Raw genomic sequence first — 25,089 nt, forward strand, 5'->3', positions numbered from 1 at the left:
CATGGCTTAAATATTGAAGAGGAACAATTTCCTTCTAATTTCCATTCCTGCATGGTCCCACAGTGTGGTCTCTCATCTCCTGCTTTTGCAGACATGGTTAGAATCATGGATCTTCTCTTAGCTTGCATGGGGACTCTTAGATTTGCTAGTTTAGCAGCTGAGGCACTCATATTCCTTCAGCTTCCAGGGAAATCCAAGCTATAGATGATGAAGGGCTTTAGACAACAAAGTAGACATCAGGTCTAGCCTGATTTCCTACTTTTAATTTATTTGCTGTCACACTCTAAGTAGCTTTCAAAGATCTTTTCAGGACTGTCGCACTCTCTGGCTTCTTTTCCTGCTCTGTAGGAGTATCTAATTCCTTATTTCCTGTTACCTGCTAGCATATCATCCCAGGCAGACAGGCAACACAGTGGACTCACCCCATTCAGCTGCAGAAAACAAAGTATCTCTAAGTCCAATATCCAGCTGGACTTTAAATCCAATATCCATCCAAAATGGCTATTGGAACTATTTACATTTAATTTGTTAACTACATTTCTGAGAAAGAAGCTATTGGAGGAAGCAACAGAGCAACTGCTAGAATGCCCCTTCCACCACCGCAGTGCACTTATCAGTGAGCACCACGGAAGTGTGGAGTTTATGAAAGCATTGAGCAATGCCTTGTGACTTTAAATCACTGCTACCTCAGGCACTGCTGCCAGCTGAGATTAGTCAATGAAGTGGAAGGCCACCTGACCATTTATTTGGCTTCAGCAACAGTTCTGTGCAATGGCAGAAGGCAATTAGAACTGTATTAATTATTTTTTAAATTACACAGTCATTCTTTATTAGCAGTCTGTAGCATCCTGAGGGATCTGAAGTCTTGAACAGAGGCATTGTATTGACTGAAGAAAGAAACTAGAAAAATCCATAATAGTAATCAATGTAGAATTTTGATCTGTTAATAACTGGGCTCTTTGGATTGATTCAGATCTTTCTTCCTCATTAAATTATATGAAATATTGAAAATCATCAGGCAATACAGAAAGTAGTAACATTTCTCTAGGTGTAAAAGTAAAGAGATAAAAATTCTTTTTCTAGTTACCATGAAGATTTGTATAAGCATGAAGGCTCCTTTTCCCAGGACAGGGATGAAAGGCAGGGACAGTACACCTCTAAGTAGTTTATGCAGCTTCCACTATATTTTGTGTTTCTCAGGGTACAAATAAGGTCAAAGACAAAAGTAAGTGACAGGGAATTTCCCGACTTCCAGTGCCAAATCTATCCCTCCACAATTGTCCCATAACCTGTGGGAACTGTGAACTAAACATGTTTCCAAAGGTAGGCTGAGAAAACACAAGTTACTAATGAAAAAGACTCCAAAAATTGCAGGATTTGGAAATATGTTTTTCATTTTAGTATATGAAACTTGCCTCAAATTAGCTTTGAGTATTCTTAGAGTGTCTTCTATGAAAGCCATCCTTCTAAAATAATAGAGGATGATCAGACCTTTCAAAAGATGGAGGTTTTTATGGGAGTGTTTTCAAACATAATGGGGCAATGCCAATTCAGGTGATAAAGCAGAACAGGCTATCAGAATTTCTGGGAAAGTCCACTTGTTTCTATGATTTCCTGCAAGTTGCATCTCAGTGTCTCTGGGCTTTTATTACATGATTATGTAGATAAATTAAAAACTTGAGCATCTATGAAAACTCTAATAATGACTTACAGGGAACACATAATGAATTTGGGTGGAAACATTAAACTCAGAAGTAAAAGAGGAACTAAGTAATGTAGAAGAATGAAATTAATGAGAAATCAAAGTTGCATATCATTGCCTCTAAGGTTTATCCAAAGATTTAGATTACAAAGTGACCCAGAATAATTCAGACGTTTCTTTCTCAAAAGGCTTACAATTTGAATATGACTAATGTTCTTCATAAGACACACAATACTACAACTTCCTTTATATGAAAAATGTGCTCTGAAGGGCTTACAAATAAGATGAAAACCTCAAAGAAAGGACACGATTCTCAAGAGTTGTTGATAAGTCTGAGATTCTTCTCAAATGGCACACTGTATTTCAAAATACGATGATAATTTTCTATTAAAAAACATGAACACCATTAAATGCATCTTCTGAGCTTTAACAAGAAGGCTTTGGCTTACAGTTTTAGAATTGTATTACTGGATCTATCACACTTCTTTTCTGTATGAAAAAGAAACTACTCCCCCCCAAACACCACCTCCACAACCAACTAACCCCAAATCCCAAAACTATTTTCCTGGTATTTTCACAGAAAAGAGTGAGTTACTGATGTCTAGAACTGATAAGAAAATCTGACAGATCACTGTGAGACTTAGAAAGTATAAGCTTTACAAATTCCTTCTTGAGACAAGCAGATTAGCCTGAAAGGAATATGGAGCCAAAAGTGCCCTTGGCTGAGCTTGCAGCAGTACAGAACAAAGATTTGCAGGGTGGCTGTGCAGAATAGCTGAAATATAGCTTAGAAAACAGGGTATTATTTCCTTTGCATTATTCTTAACATACTCATGTCCTGCCTATATGGTCGGTGAACTTACAACTGCAGATGTAGGTGGTAAGGTAGATACACTTTAGCTAAAACAACTGAAAACAAGAAAGGCATCCTTAAAAGTGAGCCCTTATAATGAGCTCCTTGCCTGCAAATATTTCATCCTGAGACCTTTTAACATTTAACCATATATTACTGTCACTAGCATGTGACACTACTTCAAGTTGGAGTCTTGTTTCACAAATAATTTAAAATAAATTTTTCTCACCTCACGAGCCCTGCTCTTAAGCTCCGCAGCACCAGCAATGAAATTATGCATTAAGATGTTCGGCTTCTCAATATATGCCCAAACATAATGTCATGTCAATTTGCATTGACTGCTGTAATCATACTTAAAAATGATCATAGATCTAGAGCCAAATAGCAACATTCATGCAGAACAAGGGAATCCCAATACTCAACATATTTCCCTGCAATTGAGAAAATTATTGGTATTTGCAGGAAGCAATTTAGACTTTGCTGTCTCATTAATAAGAAGAAAATAATATTTAATTTCTCATCATTTAGAGAGTTTTAAACAATATAAATCAATAAACCTTGCTTTCCAAAGAGCCAAACTTTAGACAGCTTTTTTCTTCTCTCAGAGAAAAGTTTCCCTGTAATATCTACTGGTACATGAAAGAATTTATTGAATGCATACATACTTTGGAAACAGGGATTTCAATAGTGTATACTCATAACTATTTTTATCTGGGAGCTTGTGAATATGAGTTAAGTACAATTTAATTATGATGGCAAATGTGTTCTGTTAAATATTCTCTGTAATTCCTTCAGGTTTTATAAACTAGGCTTTGTAGATTCACTGTTCTTCTATGCAGTTTATTTATTTGTTTTCAAATTAAGCCAATTATGAACATTTAATGTTAGCATTTTCTGAAAATTTACATCAGGATTGATTTTTATCAATCAAGTACCAGCACATATTTAGTGTAACTAATCTCCAAACTTCTGCTATTGGGGAATTTTTTTGTCCTTTAGGACCTTTACAGTGTAATTTCGTTTGAAGACAGTTGAAGAACATGAGTGTGACTTCTCTCCAAATACAAGGAGAGATTTCACCTGTAATTTTCCAGGTATTCCTCCTGTCTTCATTTTCCCATGATTTACAACAGAATTGTGTTTCACACTAACAGGATACCTCATTGAAACTTCAGTCTGAAAACAGTACAGTCCATGCAAAGTTGCTTGGTCATTCAACATAAAACCTAATTAATTTTAGATTTTAGTGATTTTTCAAAAGTTTATCAGAAAATTGCCAACACAAAGGCTTAAAAGACAGTTGTGAAGAATTAAATGGCAGGCTGACCAATGTAAAATAGCACAAAATAAGTGATTTTTTTTTTTTTGTCAAGGAATAAATAGGATTTAAAATTATTTTTTTACTGAAAATGTTCAATTAGATAGTGCTTGAGGTCTTCAGAATACTTTTTGTTTCAATCCTTTTTCTTCTGACCAAAGGCTTCTTCCATGCTCTCAGGAAACTTAACGTAAGACTCGAGGAATAGCACTGCTTTTCTAGGAAGGAAACTGAGGAGACAAACATTGAATTAGCCTATTTTTTTTTTATTTTTTTTTTTTTAGGTAAAGGTACTCTGCAAATAAAGAAATGACAAATACATTATATGTGCTTAATACTTCTAATGTCTGGTAGCAACACATTTGGCACTTCAATGTTATAAATTGGGAAAATGAATGACAAACCAAGACATTTTGTGAAAGCCCAGCCTGCAGTGGCAGCAGGGACTGGAAGCAGACAGGGCTAGACCAGACATTGCTCCCAGTGTACCATCTCAGGAAAATTTTTGAAGTTTCTATACCCAACTGCAGCTTAAAACATTTCTTAGAGATAGAAGAGGCCAGAGGAATGTTATTCACCTAGATTATTAAAAAATCAAACCCACTGTTTCTTTAAAATTGGGTACATATAACTGGATTGACTGCAGGAATACTAACTAAAGGACTGTTTTGACTAAACATTCCTGCTGATTTTACAGACTAGTGGCAAAGGAAAGAAGGTAATGCTAGAAGACAAGTCATGTGCTTACATTTTGAGACCAAGCAAGTATACAGCTGGAGGCATGATCAGATAATGTTTCTCCTTTTTAATTGCATCCACGATCCTGCTGGCTGCATACTCTGGATCATAAACAGGAAACAAACAGGGTTTTCTGTAAAACAAGAAAAAAGGGTTATGACATTATAAAACTTAACTTTGGTGATAAATACACAGACATACATAATTGAATAATTTATGCATTTCCCCCCTTCCCCTCACATAGTCTTGAAAAGGAATCTCCAAACCTTTTCGTTCCCGCTATCATCAAAATAAATTGAAAACACTTTGATGATGTTATGAATTTAATGACTTTTTTGTAAGCTGACCACAATGAGGTTGATACCCACATTGATTGCAGCTCTGGAAACTTCCAAACTTAGCCATACTATGTGCTGTTCTATGCATCATTGCTCTCCAGAAGTCCTTTTCTGCTGTAAATGCTGAGGTGACAGCTGAATAGACCAGGACCAGGCTTGTCACCAGCCAGAAGAAGGGCTCTGCTCTGCACACACGTGCTGCTGCACGATGATGAATGGTGCAAGCAGGAGCAGAGCGCTGAAAAACCAAGATCACTGGTCCTGCACTCCTGCAATGGCTGGTTCGGTGCTTGCAGCCTCTCCCATCAGTGCAGCCACAGAGCCACCCAGCAGATACCATCACCACAGCTGCTCTCACTCAGAAGTACAGTCCCTGCCAGTGCACACACTTAATAAGGACAGGACATGGGTATCTTGACAGCCATAACTGTAATTATACTGCCAAAATTACTTGGGGCAGAGAACACCAGCACTCTCCTGACAAATAAGGTTCTCTTAACCCTCAAGTACTGCTGTGTATCCCCAGCTGTTCCTTGCCTAAGACTGGTCAAGGTTAAGGTTATTGCACAGTTCTTGTTATTCACTGTATGCAAGACTTGCATTTCTTTATGTCTGTGCCAACAGGGCAAAAATACTGAATTGAAAATCAAATCAACCAGCCAAAAACTGAATGTGATATACCCAGTGAGTGGCAATGATTTTTTGTATATGAAATAATACAAATCTAAGCTTTACTTACGCGCTTTTGAAGCCTTTGCTTAACCTAGTACTAATAAAATAAGGGCAAATGATTGTGGTTTTAATGCCACGTTTTCCTCCATGACACAGTTCAGAATTTATGGCTTCCATCATTGCAATGACTGCAGACTTACTTGCTGAATAATCTAGAAAGGGAAGAAAATAGAAATATCCAAAATTTTAAAAGCACCACAGTAAAAGCTATATACAGAACTGAATTATTTGTGATACTATTTGAGCCACAATATTATTTAGTTCTATCATTGGCAGTCTTGTAATTAGTATTTAAAGCATATTGGTGATCCAGCTCTGGAGATTAATGCCTCTTCCCATGAATGATGCACAGTACCCTAAAGATAAAATAAATCCTTTTCAGAGGAGTTTTTTTTTTTTCTTTTCAGTGCACTATGGAAAGATATAGGCAAATGAGCTTATTCAGCATTTTCTGTAAATTTCCAGATACTCATATACCAACCAGGCATTCTTTCAGTTCAGAATGTCTTCAACTTTAATATCACAGGCTACATTTCAGAGAGAACTATTTATAGTGGTAAAATAAAAATACCTTTCTTAAATGCTGCTTCAGCCTATTACTTCTGATTTGCCCTGCAACTAAAATACTATTTTGTTTGCCCAGGAAGACTGAACTTCATCTGATTTTTATTTTTTGATGAATGTATGGAACCCCATCCTTGGAGATAATCAAAACTTGCCCTCACACAGCCCTGTGCAACCTAACCTAAGCTGGACCTGTTTTTATCTGGGGATATGGAGCAAGTGACCTTCACAGATTGCTTCCCACACAAATTATTCTTCAGTTTTCCAGTTGTTAGAAATGAATTTAATGCAGTACCTTACATGTAATTTCCTAAAACCTTCTCAAATGTGTATGAAAATAGTTGCTAGATGCAATGAAATCCAATTTTGCTAAAAGATTGACTCCAAAGACTGGCATCAGAAGTAGTTTGCTATTCTTCAGGAGTTCACCTGCAGTGAATGATGGAACCACACAGCCTAAAAATATATATCTAAGGTGTAAGAGGTTATAATGCATGGATGGGAAGGCCCACTGCCATAAGCTTTATATGATGAAAGCTGAATGTGACTTGTATTATCAATACCAAATACTGATAATGTATTAAGGTAACCCCTAGGTAACAGGTGGCAAATAAACACTACAGTAACACCATCAATCAGCAGAAAAAACAAGAAATTCTTATTACACTGAAATTCAAGTTCTCATAGGGTGACCTCAGAGATACAGTCACCATGTAAGAGAGGCTTGAGGAGAGACTGGGAAGCAGACCCAGATTGATAAAATAGGCTAGACTAGCAGACTGCTCTCCTGAGGGAAACAGCTGAGAATAGTGAGCTTTAAATAGCTTAAACCATACTTAATTCAAATTAATTTTATTTAAAATTCTGCCAGAATGCCTTCTGCACTTGATAAACCAAATGAATGTGTATTTTCAGGCACAACCCTTGTGTGCCTCAGGTCTCTGAACATTCACCTTCAGAAAAGCTGTCATGAGAAAACATTAGACAACATATATGCAGGGTTCCCTCCCACTGCACCTGTACGAGCTGAATTGTCCTTCTTGTGTGGAGAAAAGATAGTCTGTAAGCAGACAGCAAAACCTGCAGAGAGCTCCTTGTGTCGCTCAGGCACACGATGCCATCCCACGTCAGCACACCATCACTTCTGGCACCACAGGTTCTTATCAGTCCAGGCAGCTTAAGCCAAGCATTTATGAAGCATCCAAGAAAAGTGATTAGTATGTAGATCTGCTTTGTAGTGGCACTTGACAATAATTACCTGACAGCCTGTAGAGTCCCAGTACTCCGGCTGCACTGGCTGTGCTAACCAGGTGCCCACGATTGCAGGCCACCATGGCTGGAAGAAAGGCCTTGCAAGTCTAAAAGAATATAAATACATTTATTTTAAAATCTCCTTTATAAATAGGCATAACAAAAATGTTTCTCCAAAATTAGGCAGTACAACCTGACCTGCTCTCTGGGTCTTCAATATACAAGAAGTGCAAACAACATTTTATTTCTGTAACAATTTTTAAACGAGAGACAGCATTTCCTTGAATGACTGCCCTCTGCCTGAAGATCTAACAGCATTAAAAGCATCTTATTAAAAGCAGCAAAGTTTGTATTTTCTCTGCTTTCCCTATTCCTCACAATTTGTCTATTGCTAAAGGTTTGGTACACAAGAGGGAGCTAGACGTCAACACACTAAGGAGAGTTCAGCTGTCTGTGGGTCCTTTTTGTTATCAGCCGAGCTGCCTGGCAATTCCAGCACTCCAGGACACCACTGTGGGTGATGATAACTGGGAAGAATGCTAGTGTTTTACAAAGGGGGAGATATAAAAATGAGACCCGAGCAGTAACAATTTTTTTTTCAATAGCTAAGGAATTCTATTAAACTCCAGATGTGAGTGCTTGGTACATTGATATCCTTCTACCCTGGGTTTCTTCAGACCTGTCAGGGGGAACACCTCTCCCAGTCCATTTTCCTCAAGTGTTTGGAAGAATGATGCAGTGTGACTGGGGAATTCTTAGACAACTTCTATCTGCAATGATTTTCCATTGAGGAATGCCTTTTAACAAAGGAGGTGCAATGATACATTGTTCCCTGATTCAGGCTGTTCACTCAGGCATATAAACAAAAACTGCAAGAGGGGGCAATAGTAACACTCTCTCACAAAAAAAAAAAAAAAAAAAACAAAAAAAACAAAAAAAAACCAAACAAAACCTCTCCTAAATCTACTGAGACCCCAAATAACTGCAAATTCCTCCAGAGGTAAAAAAAACCAAAACAAATTCTTACTAGCCAGATTCGTTTTCTATGCACTTCAATCAGATGGTGACCAGGAATGAAAGCACAGCCTGAAGGGCAACATGTGCAGCATAAAATCATGGAATCATTTGGGCTGGAAGAGACCTTTAAAATCATTGAATCCAACTCTAAATGTACCACTGCTAAGTCTGCCAGTAAACCATGGTTGTGTCTCCCTGAGTGCTGCAAGTCTCTTAGGCAAAGCCTTCACACGCTTTGGAAACATCAGGAGCAGGGAAGTCACATGCCATCATGTCAGCACTCTCCTTTCAACCACAGCTGTTTCAGGTAGGGTGTGTTTCATGATACGGCTGCACAAACTTGGATTTACCAGAGTGCCCAGGCAGGTTTCTCTTAACTTTACTGAGACATACTGGGGAGATTGTCTCCAATTACAGGATGATCATGAAAACATTTGTTTCCCCAATCAAGGCCCTTCACATCCCTATTCCCAGCTGAGATTTTAAGGTAGATGCCACCATTGTGGTTTTCACACCAAAACACTTGTCTGTACCTTTTGGTCACTCAGGAGTAAAAAACACACAAAAACTTTACCCAGACTTGAGAAAAGAAGTTGATTCTGAAGGTCTTTTCAAAGTCTTCATCTGTAAGCTCACAGAACTTTTTCCCAATCAGTATGCCAGCATTATTGATTAGAATAGTAACATCCCCAATTTCTTTTTTAACCTGAATTTTAGAAAAACCAGAAAGGATAAACAGAAAGCTTTAGAAGGTATCCTTGCCTCTTGTGCTGCATTTATGAAAATGTTTAGTAATATTTTCAATAATTGATATGCATGAAAACATAAGTATGCAAGAACTGTTGCATTGCATCAGATCAAAGGTCCATCTAAGCCCCCCAGGCCTTGTTTTATGGTGGAAAACAATGAAAAAAGGACCTGGCTCTAACGGCTCCCATGTGCTCAACTTTTCACATGCTGCAGTTTAGGATCTTTTGAGAGGTATAAGATATCTATATCATTGTCTTTAATATATCCCAGTGGTTCTCCACCCTGCCCTCTTCCCCAAATTTGTCTAATTGCTCCCTGAACTCCAGAATACATTTGGTTTCCACAGAAATGAAAGGTAAAACATTATGCAGCTTTAGTATGCACCACGAGCACACTTTAACTGCAATCAGGACACTTCCAGTCCCCTACTTTTGGTATTGTGAGAACCTGTATTCCTCTGCTAAGCCTACCCCCCCTTTTCCATATAATTTCCACTGAACTGGAAGGAATTCAGCTCAGATAACTGGGAGATACCATCATCTGAACACAACAGCATCTACTATGAAATAGATAAAATGATCATTAGCTTCACTTGGGTTTGTTTTCAAAAGATTATGTGCCATGATTTGGATTTGTATCAAAGGAGATGGCCAAGATTTACTTATAGTATGAAGAATCAGCCTCACAGATTTCTCTACTAAAGGTGGATGATTATCTGTGGTCTCAAAAATTATGTTATGGCTACAAAAACATTAAAATCCTACATGAGCTGCTCTCTGGCAATTTGGAAACAGGTGAGTGGATCTGGTGCCCCAACATTTGACCTTCCTTTGGCTCTCTCAGGAAACTTTAGCATTCAGTGAAGATTTGACATTTCTCCAGCTGTGTCAGGTTTCAGCCTTCTCATTGACAAGTAGGGCTCACACACTTGCACCTTTCCACCTTCATAAATGAATGCAAATCTAGACACTGTTCAGTATGGCAGGATAACTCAATTCTTCCTTTGAGGCACACATCTGTACTTTCTCCCCACTCTTTTAACTACTGTGTCAGTCCATATGATGATCTTCTTTTTCTTAACATGACAACATATCTTCACCAATGGCAGCATTTTATTCACCATGGCATTGGTCGTCCTGTTTACTCATTACTACAAAATATGTGTGAAGCTTGGCTTCCATTTAGAAAAAGTCAAGATGATTATTCTACATTATGTATATTTTTAGGTGTCTGTTTATTCTTCTGTTAACATAATTTCTACTAGTTTTCTGTAACACAGGTTCATAGTGTGTTTGTGTCCTCTCAAGTGCCTTTTAAGAATTGCACATTTACTATGCTTTGTTCCTTGATCATCTGTTATAGCAAAACACACATTCTGCATTTCTAGCCCACCAGATCCATGTCTGATTTCCTTCAGAATTCACAGGTGGACACCTCTTGTTCCTGAAAATTAGTTGTTGTTCACTTGACAAGCTTGTTCTGAAACTTCTTCTTTAGAGACTCCAATGATCTTATTTGTTTCCAAGAAACAAAACTTACATTTATGGGAAAATACTTATGCTTTGCAACAATGAGTATATAAAATAAAACCAACTAATTTAACTTCCTTGCTATTGCTTTCTCTTCTGTGTCCAAGGTCAAGTCTTTTCATATCACAAACCAAAAAATTTGCAGGTATTTCCAACAGTAGAGGAGGCCGATATTTGAAAAACTCTTCATGTAAGAAAACTTCTATCTCCACCAGGACTGAACAATACATGCAAATATGTGTGAATATGTTGGTGTTGTTAACAATAATTTGACACCTTAACAGCAATTTTTAAATTTTGAACTGCTCTTTAAGTTTCTGTTGGCAGGTCAATCTGTGCACTCCAGAATGATGTTTGCTGATTTGGGCACAGCAAATTCCACAGGCTGGAGTCCTGTGGCTGATCTGGTTAATGTGTTTGGAGATTGAAAATTACTGAGGGGCACAGAGCAAACCTTTTGAGGCTCTTCTAAAGTAAGAGCAAACAAATAATTTCAAAATGTTCATTTTTTTATCTACAGTGTGAGTGAGCTGTGGCCCACGTGCTACTTATGAGTATGGGTATAAGAAACCCTTGACGATTTGAAAGCATGAGAATTGCAGCTCCACATACTTACAGATCCTGAATCCAACTTACCTTTTAAAAGTACTTTTCCTCAAGAACATTTCTTGAGGAAAAAATGTGTTTCAAACTTTCATTACCTTGCTCAGAAAGACTTAATCTGATTTGGTTAAAATTAAAAACAACAACCACAAAACAAAGAGCTGAGCCCCCCCATGTCCCCACCTTTCCACCCACAACTCATAGAAAAGTAGTGTTACACTTCAGGTCTATTCTGAAACAATCTATCAACATTCACATAATAAAATAATTTAGCTAATTTCTCTGATGTAGGCCTTCAGACACAGAATGTCACAGCTGTGACCTTAAAGTCGTGTATATAACCACATACATTGAGAATTTAACAGAAGTTTACACTTGAATTAAGTTTGCAGAGTGGCTAACTGGATTATAAGTGAAGTTACACTGAGAAGCATTTTCAGGCAGTTTAAGAAAAAGTAAAAATTAACCATGTTAATTCAATGTCCAAATCCTGAACTCTGACAATGATATTAATAAGGTAATAGTTTACAAGGCATAGGTCAGCACAGCAGAAGAGTTTCCTTGAAAATGGAGCTCTTTACCTTATTTTCCACCTGTATTGATCTAAAAAATAACTGAAATTGAATCATCAATTTGACTGGAGACTAGCCCAATGACATGTCTGAAAACATTACATCACACATCACCCTTAAAGAACTATAGTTTCCTTTCTAAACAAATAGGAAAGGGAAATAATCCCCATTTTACAATGTCCACTGATTGTTCTTTTCTTTTAAAATTATTTATTGATATCTTAAAGAAACTATAAAGCCTATATAGGTTAATATATGGAGATAACCTCTGCTGCAGGTTTTACCACACTCTTAATCTAAACATTACCATATTAGAATGAAGAACAGAAATGGATAAATCTCAACAGAACTTATTAAACCCAGTTACTTTGTTGCAACCATAGTTTAAGTTCTATCTAGAAACTATTCAAAAGGAGAAAGACATTTCCCTACATGATTACTTCCCTCTAGGGATGGTTTCTAAAGAAACAATAAATTCAATAGGATATTCTATTAAAAAGAAGCAAAAAAGCAGATCTTACCTTGTCTGCCTGTTCGTAGATATCCTCCCTCCTGCTGCAGTCACAGTGGTAGACAAACACCCGGCTGGCTCCATTTTGTTGGGCCAATCTGCTTGTTTCTTTGTTACCTTCATCATCAATGTCCCAAAGAACCAAGGTTACTCCCAAAGGGGCCAATTTTAAGGCAACCTGCCTTCCAATCCCATTTGCAGAGCCAGTAATAAGTACAATTTCACCAGCAAAATATTTTTTGGGGAAAGAAAATACACAGAAGATGTTCTCGATAATTAAAAAAATAAAAAATTTCAGGTACTGTAGTAACTTCTTGATGCATCTGAAGTTGAACATGATTTCTAGGTACAAGCACCACTCTTCTGTTGTGCAAACCCAGAAACACAATACATTACAACAGCGGGATATTGACTGAAAAAAAGAAGAGGTTGACCTTCAAACAGCAAGTTCCTTTGCAGTGTTCTTCTGTGCAGATACAAAATACATTATTAAAGACTTGTTTTGTGAAAGCTACCTTACTAGTAGGATTAAAGCAACTGTCTTCCTCTAGATCCTACAGACCTGTTTTATCCCAGGTTCCTCACCTTTCAACTCTGGTTTTAAAAACGTTCAGTAACATACATTTTAGGCAGGTGTGTTACAGCAATAGCACTTTGTTTTCGCAGCAAGGTGAAGCTAGCTGAACAAAAAAGTACTGAACACACTGGTGCGATATCACCCTTAGGAAGGAAGGTGCCCTTAGCAGGAAACGTGACCTCTTTCGGAAGCCAGGCAATTGGAACATTCCCACACCCTGTGCCTCTTCCAGTGCCGTGCGGCCGAAATCGCACCACGCATTCCCATTTGCCAGCAACCGGCCAGCCGCAGGGAAAAGCCTGGCCCTGGCACTTAGGAGCCTTGCTTTTCATCCTGCTTTAGGCTGCACCACTGCCTTTACAGTGTTTGGGACGGGGCAGGAGAGGCTCAGGAGAAGGAGCGCCCGCGCCATCCCGTCGGCTCGTCTCGGATCCGATCGGACCCGATCGGACCCGACCCGACCCGTCCCGGCCCCTTGGCGCCCTCCCGGCCCTGCCCCAGCAGCCACATCTTCGCCCCCTCCCCGGCCCCGGTCCCCCCGCACTCACGGCCGGCTCCCGACTGTCCCGCACTGCCTGCCCGCCGGGACCAGGGCTGTCCCGGCCCTGCCCAGCCCGTCCCGAGGGCTTGGCTCCGTGCGGGGGCGGCCGGGCAGGTGCGGGGTGCGGGCCCGGGCGGGCGGCGCTTCCCGGCTGGGCGGGTGCGGGATGCCGGCGGGGCCACCCGGCTCTGCGGCTCAGGCTAGCTGGGCGCCTTCCCGAGGGCACCTGTTGGGCGGCAGCGGCCTCGCCCACCTCGGGACATCCCGCTGCTGCTGCTGCTGGTGCCACGTCGGTGGCCCTCCCTTGCCCGGCCGGCCCGGCCAGCGGGAAGGCACCACTGGCCCCATCCCAGCTGGCCGCTCCATCCCACCCGGCCGAGCGCTCGGAGAGCAAACGCTCTCTTTTTCCTCTGTGGCTACTTCGCTGGAGGTACAAAGTTAAACATTTCTCAATTTATATCATAAATTACTGCTCTCCAGCTTGTCGGGCAGGGAGCGAAAAGGCAGGTGATGATCATAAGTGTGGCCCCTAAAACAGTGAATCCTCTGATTATAATTTCACACCTTTAAAATTACTTGTATGGGTCCTCAGTTTCCCATACATGAGTTATCCAACTTGAAAAGTACAGCCCTACACCACTGTATCATGAATATTTTTGAACAGAAAGCCACACACATACTTAGGTCCGTAAGAATGTGCTTCTCCTGCGGCATCAGCTTGTATCAATCACCGTGATGTCTTCCACATATTGTTTATGTAAAAAGGCAATGAAGAGAAGACTACTGAGTTGGTGTTCTTTGCATTTCAAATGAGTTACATTAGAGGCCTTGTTTATTGTCAAGTCATAAAACGAAAGAAATGGAATAAATTCACAGTGTGCTCAGATGTACACCTCTGTGTTGTATACACCATTCAGATTACAGTATATGGGAATTCATAAGATATTTTTCTGTTAAGCTGAGATAAAATGATAGCTCACAAAATTTGGTGTCATTTACACCAAGAAATATGGTGTAAGACTGTATGCTGTCAGTGTAGACAGCTGTATGGAAGGGGTATGTTTCCATGCACAGTTAACTGTTGAATACTCTATGTAGGTGCCAGCAAAAGGGGAAGCTGAAATACCCCCACTGAGGATGAAGGCAGATCTCAAAACCTCAGTGCACTGTGGCTCCAAACAAGGTGCCAAGAAATGCAAAATAGGCGGGTAACCTAACTGCAAGTGTCCCATGCTGTAATCAGTAATTACATGGCAAAAGCAGCAGATTACGGTGAGGGGAAGCTGAGATGATTCAGCAATGAATTCCTGGTTATGAAACAAACCTGGGAAGATGCTTGTTTATTATGATGACATTTCAATGTGAGCAACATTGGTGAGGAGTGGTGTTGCAACCAGAACTTCGTAAGCTGTAAGTTGACAGGAGGAGCCTGTTTCCAAAGCACGTGCTTATGCAAGCGTGAAAACACTGACTTCCTTGCTCTTATGCTGAAATGACCTAAGGAGCAGCCAGTTATCATTCTATAAGTGATGAAAATGACAGTGATGATTAATAATTTATATACCTAAATTAGATGCTTTGGTGTGGTAATGGAATGTTACAGCTCATTGCTATCTTGAGGTAAAGAGTGGATGTGGTAAAGTGACAAGGGTCTTGGGGAACACAAAGTGATTTAGGATAGCTTGCATTCCACTCACTGCCAGCTAGATTTGATCATTCCTTTAGAGAATTGTTTAGCGTTTTGAAATTAAGTATTTGTGTGTGGCTCTTTGTCTCAGTTTTGTCCCAGTGTTCCAAAACATTGAATTTTGTTGTCAAAGAGAAACTTATTCTCCTGACTGATGTATGCACAGATAACTGGTCTCTAGCCCCAAACTTGCCTTTCTCTGCAATTAACTTTGAATTTGTACCAGAAGCTTCATTTACTAAGTGGTAGTAAGAGCACAGGAATTAAATTGTCCACATATGACTGCACTGAAAAAAAAAAACCAAACAAAACTGCTGCAGCTGGAGAAGCCACAGAAACAGTTCTGTGAGTGACATTTTTATTATTGACCTTCCAGTAACAGACCTTCACATGTCTGTCATTTGTTTTAATCATAACAAATCTATTAAACATAGGAAACGGGGCAACCATTTACTAAGTGATAGTAAGAGCACAGGAATGAAATTGTCCACATATGACTGTACTGAAACAAAACCCAACTGCTGTAGCTGGAGAAGCCATGGAAACAGTTCTGTGAGTGACATTTTTACTATTGACCTTCCAGTAACAGACCTTCCCACATCTGTAATTTGTTTTAATCATAACAAATCTATTAAACATAGGAAACGGGGCAAATGCACAAATAGATCAATCTAAAAATTAAAAGTACATCACTAACGATATCGAGAGCAGGGATTACCACACAACCAAGAATGCCTTAAAAGAACAGTTCACCAGCATGTTTATTCACCTCTTACACCTTGTATATACTCCATGTTATGAGAAGTTGAGAGACATCATAAGAGGCTGTTGTGGTTTAACTCCAGACATCAACCAAGCCCCATGCAGGTGTTTGCTGTCTTCCCACCAGTGGAATCTGGGAGAGAACTTGGAGTGAAAAAACTAGAAAACTATTGAGATAAAGGCAGTTTAATAAGGAAAGCAAAAGCTGTGCACACAAGCAAAGCAAAAGAAGGAATTATTTCACTGTTTCCCATGGGCAAGCAGGTGTTTGGCCATCTCCAGGAGAGCAGGGCCCCATCACACGTAATGGTTGTTGGGAAAACAAATGCCATCACTCCAAACATCCCCCTTCCTCCTTCTCCCCCCCACATCGTATACTGGACATGATGCCATAAGTTCTGGAGTATCTCCTTGGTCAGTTGGGGTCACTTGTCCTGGCTGTGTCTTCTCCCAGCTTCCCATGCACTCCCATACACTCAGGGCAGCAGGAGAAGCAGAAAAGGCCTTGGCTCTGTGTAAGTCCTGCTCAACAACAACAAAAGCATTTTTACATTATCAACCCCTTGTTCAGCACAAAAATCCAAAACCAAGCCCCAAATCAGCCGCTGTGAAGAAAACTACTCCAGCCAAAACCAGCACAGAGGCATGTCAAATTAACCCTATCAAGTCTGCCAAGCAAGTCTACTAAAATAACTCAGTCTCCTTTTTTTTATGTAAGTAAGACTCAGTCAAACAGATATGCTAAAATCTACCCAGGTAGTGAGGGATTTGGGTGAGGTTTTCTCATTGTGTAAATCCTCTGGCATACTTGGAATTGTCAAGGTGATAAAGTTGGCAGTATTTCAGTGAGTATATGCTTGTTTGATGTGTGAAATTGTCATGGTTGCTAATGACCATGCATAGTAATTAAGTATAATTCATTTTATTGGCTAGCCTTTTGATTGGTAGTAAAGATTAGGGTTAGATAATTACTCTTGTCCTCAAGCCAGCTGGACCTTTTGAATATTTCTGGTGGATTATACATTGATCAGTACTTTTTCTTACTAAAAATGTGAAGATGTTTACTTGCAGGTGCTGAGATGAATGGTATTGAAAAGTATTTTCACTGCTGAGTTGCAATAGATGCTTTAAATATATGTTATTAATTATGTATAATTAATATTTTATTAATTATTATATCCCACAGCTCTTAATAAATGGTTATTAAGTATTTTTCAATATATTAATGTCATTAATATATTATCAGCATGCAAACTTAAAACTCTACTGCCAAAAAGAAAAATATGGATTTAGTACAATATGATTACTTTACTAAAGTGCTTGATAAATAATTACCTTACTCGGAAGCTGAATGACTTGGGTTTGTCTTTTTAAAACATAATGCAAGCCATTCACACACTGCAAACAGATGTGAGAAATTCCTTGATAAATACAGACAAGGGATATTTTAACATTTTCTGACAAAACTAATTTCTGCAGGGTCTAACAGTTCTTTTGGTCTCTGTTGAATTTATGGAAGAATTTTATTTGACATTCAAATGGTTTGATATCATATCAGTGCTAACAATTAATGTAGTTGTTTAAATCATGTGACAATTTGTGTTTGGAGGAACAAAAAAACCTCACAAATACACATAATTCCTCAAAAGGTGAACTGTTTAGCACTGGTAAAGACTGGTGAGGAAAAGAACCTCTCTGTAGGTCACTAGTATTTGTTGAAGTTAGTGAACTGATATCATAAAAACAAAAAGTCCATGTTTATAAGGACCCAGAAAGAAGCAAATAGTGCTGTCTGTGATAGTGAATTAAACCATGTGCTTGACTTTTTAGAGTAATCGAAAATTGAATACAAAATGACAAGTGGGAATCCCTTACTACAGTGTATGTGGCAACTTTAACTCTCCAGTTTTAATAATTTTAACTTTCAGAATGGCAGGAAAAGCTCCAGTTTTTTTCCTGTGTCAAAACATGTTTCTGATCCATAGAGGTCAAAGGCATCAGCCTGAAATCTCACCAGATAGCTATGTCTTAAATCTAAGTAATAGTTTTATTAATTAATCAGAAGGAAATCCTCAGCACAAGTTCAAAAAATCCCTTGGATCTGTGCCTACTCTTTCTAACAGCTTTGGCCAAAACTCGGGACTACAGGGGAGCACCCACTAGGCAATGCACTGTGCAGCTAACCTGTCATCCTGCCTCAAGATGAAGTTGATTAGAGGTATGCAGGAAGTGGCTGTACACTCTATAAATGAAGAAGAAATGGAGTTCCAGCTCAAAAGACTTGAATCTTGTATCCTGAATCAAAGCATGAGTTGCTTCCTTTCCAAGGAATAGTAGTGATCACAGAAAACCTCCTTTCCTATGTTTTTTTTTTTCTTTTAATTGGCTCAATATACTTCATCACGCAGTCAGCCAAACTAATTTAATCTCCACTGCACTAAAAATTAGTAGCTGCTGTAGGAGGCAGCTGTTGTAATACTGCTGAGGCATGATCCAGGGGATAACTATAGGCTACTACAGCTGTGGGAGGGCACGTAAGAAAAACTTTCAATATTTTTGCTTACTGGCACGTAAGAAAAACTTTCAATACTGTAAAGAAAATCCTTAGCTAATGAATTTAAGCCATCCTACCGCGAGCCTACAGAGACACTGCAGCTCTGGAGCTGTGGAGATGTGCGGGGATCCCTCTGCAGGTCTGTGCGTGCCTCATCCATCTTCTAAGATGTTGCATATCTGGATCCACATCTGACCCTGCAGCTGCTTAATGTTCTGCCAGCTGGTAACCACCATGTCAGTCAAAGGGCAGCTCCACCCTGTGCCTGAGAAGGTGCTTGGAGTATGTGCCTCAGCAGCTCCCGGTCTGTGAGCTGGCAGCATCCAGGTGTGGTAATGTGAGATTACAGTCATACCTGGTGTAAGGGCACCACTGCTTGTCTGCTGCTTCATTCCAGTAAAAACACACAGCTGATGCGACATTCCCTGGGAAGAGGGCACAGAGCACAGAGCCTGTCATTATTGTGTCTAAAGACACTTGAGAATTTAAGCTGCAGAGTCTCACATCCCTGAAAATGTGAAACATTTGGGAAAAAGCTTCTGTTGACTGTGCTCTTTACAAGGGAAAATATGGGTATCTTGGGGACAATTTTAGGCAAATGAGGAGAAGATAAAATTATAAAGTTTTCTGTCATAGGTAGAAAACTGATTTTGCTTCCCAGAAATAGCATATCCCCCAAAAAAAGCCAGGGAGGAGAATGATGTCTTCTTTAAGTTAGTCAGACAAAGACTAACAAAGTCAGACATACAAAGTCATTTTGTGTGTAGTTTGACCAGTTCTTCCTGTCAAATGGTATTCCTTTCCTCCCAATTAATTGAAAGGCTGAAATAACCCTCTTTAACTCTTTTCAGCTTGAATGACAAGTATTTAGACTCTTTTACTAGGATGGGTTGTTTATTGACATGTAGGTATAATGACACTTGAAAGTTGTCGTAAATAATTTACATATTTTCTTGTGTGCTGAAAAAAAATGAGTTCTTATTTAAATGATGGTAGTACTGAGGACTACAAAAATGGATAACCTGATCTCTTTTAGCCTGACTAAAAAATATTCACTATCACTGTGCAGCTGTAGAACCTAATAGTGATGGGACAGTAATAGGAGTTATGGGGAGACTGATAATAAGGGGAAGGAAAGATGGTATTCCTGCTCAGGAAGTATCCCTTATTCTGAGACCACTTTCTGAGATCAGGGACTGGGTTGGCTTAGGGACCTTGAACTCCAAAAATACAGAACAGAAGACAGAGGGGATGTGCTGATGGATGTCTGGGAACTTAGGCTGACAACCTGCTGTTTTATAATAGCTGAAGCTTCCTCAAGGTGTGACTCAATGCACCTGCTGAACTTGAACAATCAAATAGTCTGAAAATCACTAACCAAAGAGTAATTACCCCAGGAAGAAGTGCAAACAGGAGGCCAGAAGAGCTGGAGTACACTGACAGTGCCAGCAAACCACAAAAGATCTCAAAGCAGTGCAAGAACTGGAGAGGATGTCTTCAGTAGTGACGAATATTATTCGGAAAAGGATTTCCTCTAAGAATTTATCTTTATCACTGCAATACCAATTTATTTTGCTTCAGGTTAAGGTCATTTAGTAATTTAATTGCTCTTCTCATTAAGATACCGAGAAACTGAGTGACGATGGTATTCACATTTACACAAAGAGTGTAGAACAGATTTGTTGTCATGCTGTCATCATTTTGGTCATGCTTCACCAGTGACCTCAGCCTTTCAAGGGCCTGCAAGGTTTGGTGCTGGGACAGTGAGGTTGGTAAGTTTAAAAGGCATTAGCAGGCACCACAGGTTCTGAATGGTCAGGATGCTGGGAACAGATTTGATATGCAGTGATGGTGAAACTCCTGGAGTCTAAAAGAACCCTGAAGAATCCACAGAGAGAAGATACTACTTCTAAACCTCATCTAGCCTGAGAACCCTGTTTCAGACTTTTGTCTCAGTTATTACAGAGAAATTCAGTATGATGGATACCTGGGAGTGAAACATATCCCCTGTCTTCAGTGTGCTGATCAACAGCTTGGTTAGCAAAGTTTAAGCATGCAATGGCTCCCATAGAAGCTCTATGCTTTTATTAATTTCCACTGCATCTGTTCAGATGGAAGCTGACAGCTTTTCTTCTGGTTGATGGGCAAAGAATCAGTTAATCATGTTCTGAGAATGACTTTGTCACATTGACTGTGTCAACTGCTGTCATAGTATGACAGCTATGCTGTATTAACAAAAAATTAAAAAAAAAGGTATAATTCCACATAATATTTTTCTAGATAGAGAAATGTGGTGCAGTTGATATTTCAGCCCTTGTCAGCTAGTTATTTGCAGAGATGAAAATGTAGAGAAATGTGAAAGTCCCGCTGTAAAACCCATTTATACTGCAGGTCATGATTGAAAAACGCTGGTTTATATGTACTAAGAGAGGCTTATGTGGCTTATCTGCTTCAACTGCTCTTATGAAAGAAAATTGCCTATCATTTGTGCTGTTGCTGCCATTTTCTCCTGCTCAAGAAAAAAGCGTTGCCTGAAGAAGGGCTTTAGAGTATTTTACAGGGCATCAAGCCTAAAAGTTAAGTTGCAGATTCTCAGAGGACTGTAGGAGTGGTTTTCCTAATCGGTATCCTGTAGTTTTATATGGTTCGGAATTGTGATGTGCTCAGACCAGACGAACACACACAGATCTCACTGCAACTGGAGTGCAAGTCAGTGCACACATTTAACAGTGCAAACATTTAAAAAGTAGGAAAATACAGGGTTCCTTGTAAGCAGCCACATGGGCTGGGGAAGACTGTGTTGAGAAACAGAGTAAAGACAGAGAGGCAAGAGACAAAGGTCATCTATGTCCTGGCAGCCATGGACAGCTATGAAAAGGTTTATGCACAAGGAAATGCCATCCTTCTCCTTGAGAAAGCAGTACAGCACAGCACAGAGCTTTTATCTAATCTTTTAGCAGAGTGATGTGCTTTTGTGACAACTATTTAACCCTGAGAGATTTCATTCCATGGTTTCAGCAAGGATTACAGTAAATGATCAATTTAGGTAAAGTCACAATCTAATTAAACAAATTCAGTCTAAATCCCTGCTGGGCCAGTAAAGATTTGTCTGTCAAATACCTCTAAGCATTTTCATTTTCTATAGCAACAGTTAATTGGATATGCAACTGTCAGTTTAAATGCTTTAAATGAGGCTGATGGGATTAGTAATTGAATGCTTGGATTAATGATTTACAGCTGGTTTTTCTGCCCTGTTCCTTGCTTACAGCTATGCCTCTGATAACTCCCTATCCTTCTCAGATGGATGGAATTGTGTAATAGAGTAACTGCAATATAGTTGTGAAAGAATGAAATACAGGTATGATACAGGTTTGATGTAGCCGGTGTATTCCTGTTGACACAGAGAAAAAAAATTAATACTGCAGGGAGCAAAGAATTATGATCAAAATGCTAAAAGCAAGAAGTCTAAGAGCAGCTGCCTAACTTCCACAGCTAGCAGCTGGAACTGAAGGTCTCAGTCACTCTCCAATTAAAGTACTCTTTTATGGTTTGAGTCAGAAAGCAAACCTCAGTGTGGTGAAATTAAATCTAAGGCTGTGAGTGGAGGCTGACAAAGAGGATTTCTGCAAGAGGTAGTGGGACTTCAAAGGGGGTGGGAGAGATGAAGTCTCTGCCAAAGTGACTGCTGTTGGAGAAAGAGACCCGACTGCCAAGTGCAGTCATGTAGAGGTGTCTCAATGGTGATGCTTGAATCTCTCATCTTGTTAGGAACTGAAGAGAAGGATGGAAGCATCATGACTCTGATAGGGAAGTGGTTACACTGTTCTCTGTGTGATTTTTAAGATCCCTCTTTGCTGTTTTAAAAGACCAGAAATGCAGTGTGCTCCTTGGGGTGTCACAGCTTTCAGGGCCAGCTAACCTGTTCCAGGAATTTCTTTATTCTCACAGCAACCCAGAGTCAGAAAATGTTACCATTTGTTTCCCTTTTAAGTTGAGAATTCTAGCATGGTCTTGTTGGTATAAAAAGGAATTTTGTTTTTTGTGTCCAGCTGATCACTGTAGTTCTTGAGGAAGAAAGCTATAAGGAAAACTTTCTGAGGCACTCCCATGTATGCATAAATTACAGAGCTGTGCTATGAATTTGTCATTTTGCCTTACATGTAAGCCTCCAAAACCACTCCTAATGTCAGAGAGATCCTTATACACCATAAACCAAAAATTTAGGTTCTTCTTAATTAAGTTCCCTTCAGAATTAAAATGAGTCAGTGCATATTTAGAGTCTCTGTTGAACACAGTATAATAATACTTATTTCAGTATATTAAATTAGAACATGCTTCTGTTCTAAAGATTCTATCTTGGGAAGCATTATCTGAAAGAGCTAACAACATTAAATGTTATAATTACTTGTATTTATGATATAGTTATAAACAATTTTAAAGTAAATTATTGTAACTATTTAGAAATAATTGCAAAATAATGATTGTAATAATAACCTTGTAATTATTTATATTTATTAGATATCATACTATATTTTAATTTACCAGAAATAAACAAACAGGAAATTCAAAATTATGCTGTGCATATTTCAGCTCATATTTCAGAATATGCCAAGTTCAACTGAAATGTGGAAATAGATTTATGGTCTTTGCCCATTATCCCAAGATTTAAGATGAGGTTTTCAGGCAGAGCTTCAGCTGCAAGCAGTTTGGTATTCAGAAATCACTATATTCATCAGCTTCTGTCTCTCTCCTGTATGTGAACTCCATTTAGTTCAGGAAATACTTTTTTTGTTGTTGTTCCTTCCTGTAATTAGTTCCTATTAAAAAGCTCAACTCATCCTTGTCTAACCTCAATTAGACTATCTTTTTTTCTCTTTTGTTCCTTATGCAGAGGCATTAATCTCTTTGACTGGTCTGGACCCTTCCAGCATACATTGTTCATATTAATTTTTTTTATATACTTACTCAGAATTCAAACCAATGATTCTGTTCTGGAACAATGATAAAAGCCAGAAAAAGGAAATATATAATCCTGGTTTTGGTCCCAGAATGACATTTCTTTCTTCAAAATACTCTTGCAATTAATTTTCTTTCTAGACATCAGGCTTTCCTCCTTTCTGCTTTTATTTATATAAAGCAATACAGCTATTTCAATAATCTTCTGATGAAGTGATAGTTCTAGGAATGTATTGTAAGAGGAAAATTAGTGGAGCCATTCAGAGCTTGGAATGAGGGCGAGATGCCTTTTTTCATCTCCCAGCTCAGAAAACCCTATCTCCAACCTTTTTTTTTATTTGTGATTCAGTAAATCTTGATTGATTCACTGGCACATTTTGAGCTGATTTAATTTGACATGTTAATTACTGGAAATGTTAGAACACTTTAGAGTTAAAAAGGGCCTGAATGATGGCATAACTGAAAGTCATAAAATAAGAAATTCCACATCAACAGAAGAAATTAGATCTTATTCTAATTTCACATCTTTTAAATTGTAGTTATCGAAGCAAGAAAAAGTGTGACTGGAGATACTTTTAGTTGTAATGGAGGGAATGGGGACTATTCAGTTTCACTGTTTCACTCTAAGAATCAAAAAGTCACATCTCCCATGTACATTGCCTCCTACCTGTTCAGCCTTGGAAGAGATTTCACTTTGGATGGCCTTACTCCAGTTTTGGGTTGCATGCATATATCCCAGTTAGATATTTGTACCAAGTGCTTTAGTTTTTCTGTATAAATTCACAGAGCCAATTATGTTGGACAAGACTTCTGAGATCTTTGAGTCCAACCTGTGATCCAGCACCACCACGTCAGCTAGACCATGGCACAGAGTGCCACATCCAGTCTTTCCTCAAACACCTCTGGGGAGGGCGACTTCCCACCTTCCTGGGCAGCCAATTCTAACATCTAAATGCCCTTTCTGTAAAGAAATTCTTCCTAACCTCCCCTGGTATACCTTAAGACTATGTTCTTGTATCCTGTTGCTGGCTGCCTTGGAGAAGAGGCTGAACCCCACAACTGTCCTTTTAGGGAGTTATAAAAAGCAGTAAAATTTCCCCCAAGACTCCTTTTCTACAGGATAAACAACCCCAGCTCCCTCAGAGAGTCATCAGATTTGTACTCTGGGCCCTTCACCAGCTTTGTTGCACTTCTCTGGATACACCCTAGCACCTCAAAGTCCTTCCTGTGAACTGAGAGGCTCAGAACTGGACTCAGGACTTGAGGTGTGGCCTGACAATCACTGCCCTGCTTCTGCTGGTCACACTATTCCTAATACAGGCCAGGATGCCGTTGACCTTCTTGGCCATGTGGGCACACTGCTGGCTCATGTTCAGAAGCTGATAACCAGAGCTTCACGGTCCTTCTCCACCAGGCCGCTGTCCAGCCACTCCATCCGCAGCCTGTGGCACTGCAAGGGTTGTTGTGGCCAAAGTGCAGGACCTGGCACTTGGACTTGTTAAACCTCATATTGAATTCTGCCCGTCTATCCAGC

At 39.3% G+C, this 25,089-nt stretch overlaps 1 protein-coding gene across 1 annotated transcript; it reads right to left on the minus strand.

Annotated features, from left to right (window-relative positions):
* Positions 1 to 4,009: 4,009 nt before the first annotated feature.
* On the minus strand, positions 4,010 to 12,815 carry LOC121340263 (epidermal retinol dehydrogenase 2-like). The gene is made up of 6 exons (XM_041412905.1): positions 12,489 to 12,815; positions 9,088 to 9,219; positions 7,504 to 7,603; positions 5,689 to 5,833; positions 4,622 to 4,744; positions 4,010 to 4,103 (listed from the first exon to the last, which is right to left on the minus strand). The coding sequence occupies exons 1-6, from the start codon at positions 12,813 to 12,815 to the stop codon at positions 4,010 to 4,012; spliced, it is 921 nt and encodes a 306-aa protein (XP_041268839.1).
* Between the last annotated feature and the right edge of the window lie 12,274 nt (positions 12,816 to 25,089).

The sequence above is a fragment of the Onychostruthus taczanowskii genome, unplaced genomic scaffold, assembly GCF_017590055.1.
Source record: "Onychostruthus taczanowskii isolate IOZ18803 unplaced genomic scaffold, ASM1759005v1 scaffold4, whole genome shotgun sequence".
NCBI classification, from domain to species: Eukaryota; Metazoa; Chordata; class Aves; order Passeriformes; family Passeridae; genus Onychostruthus; species Onychostruthus taczanowskii.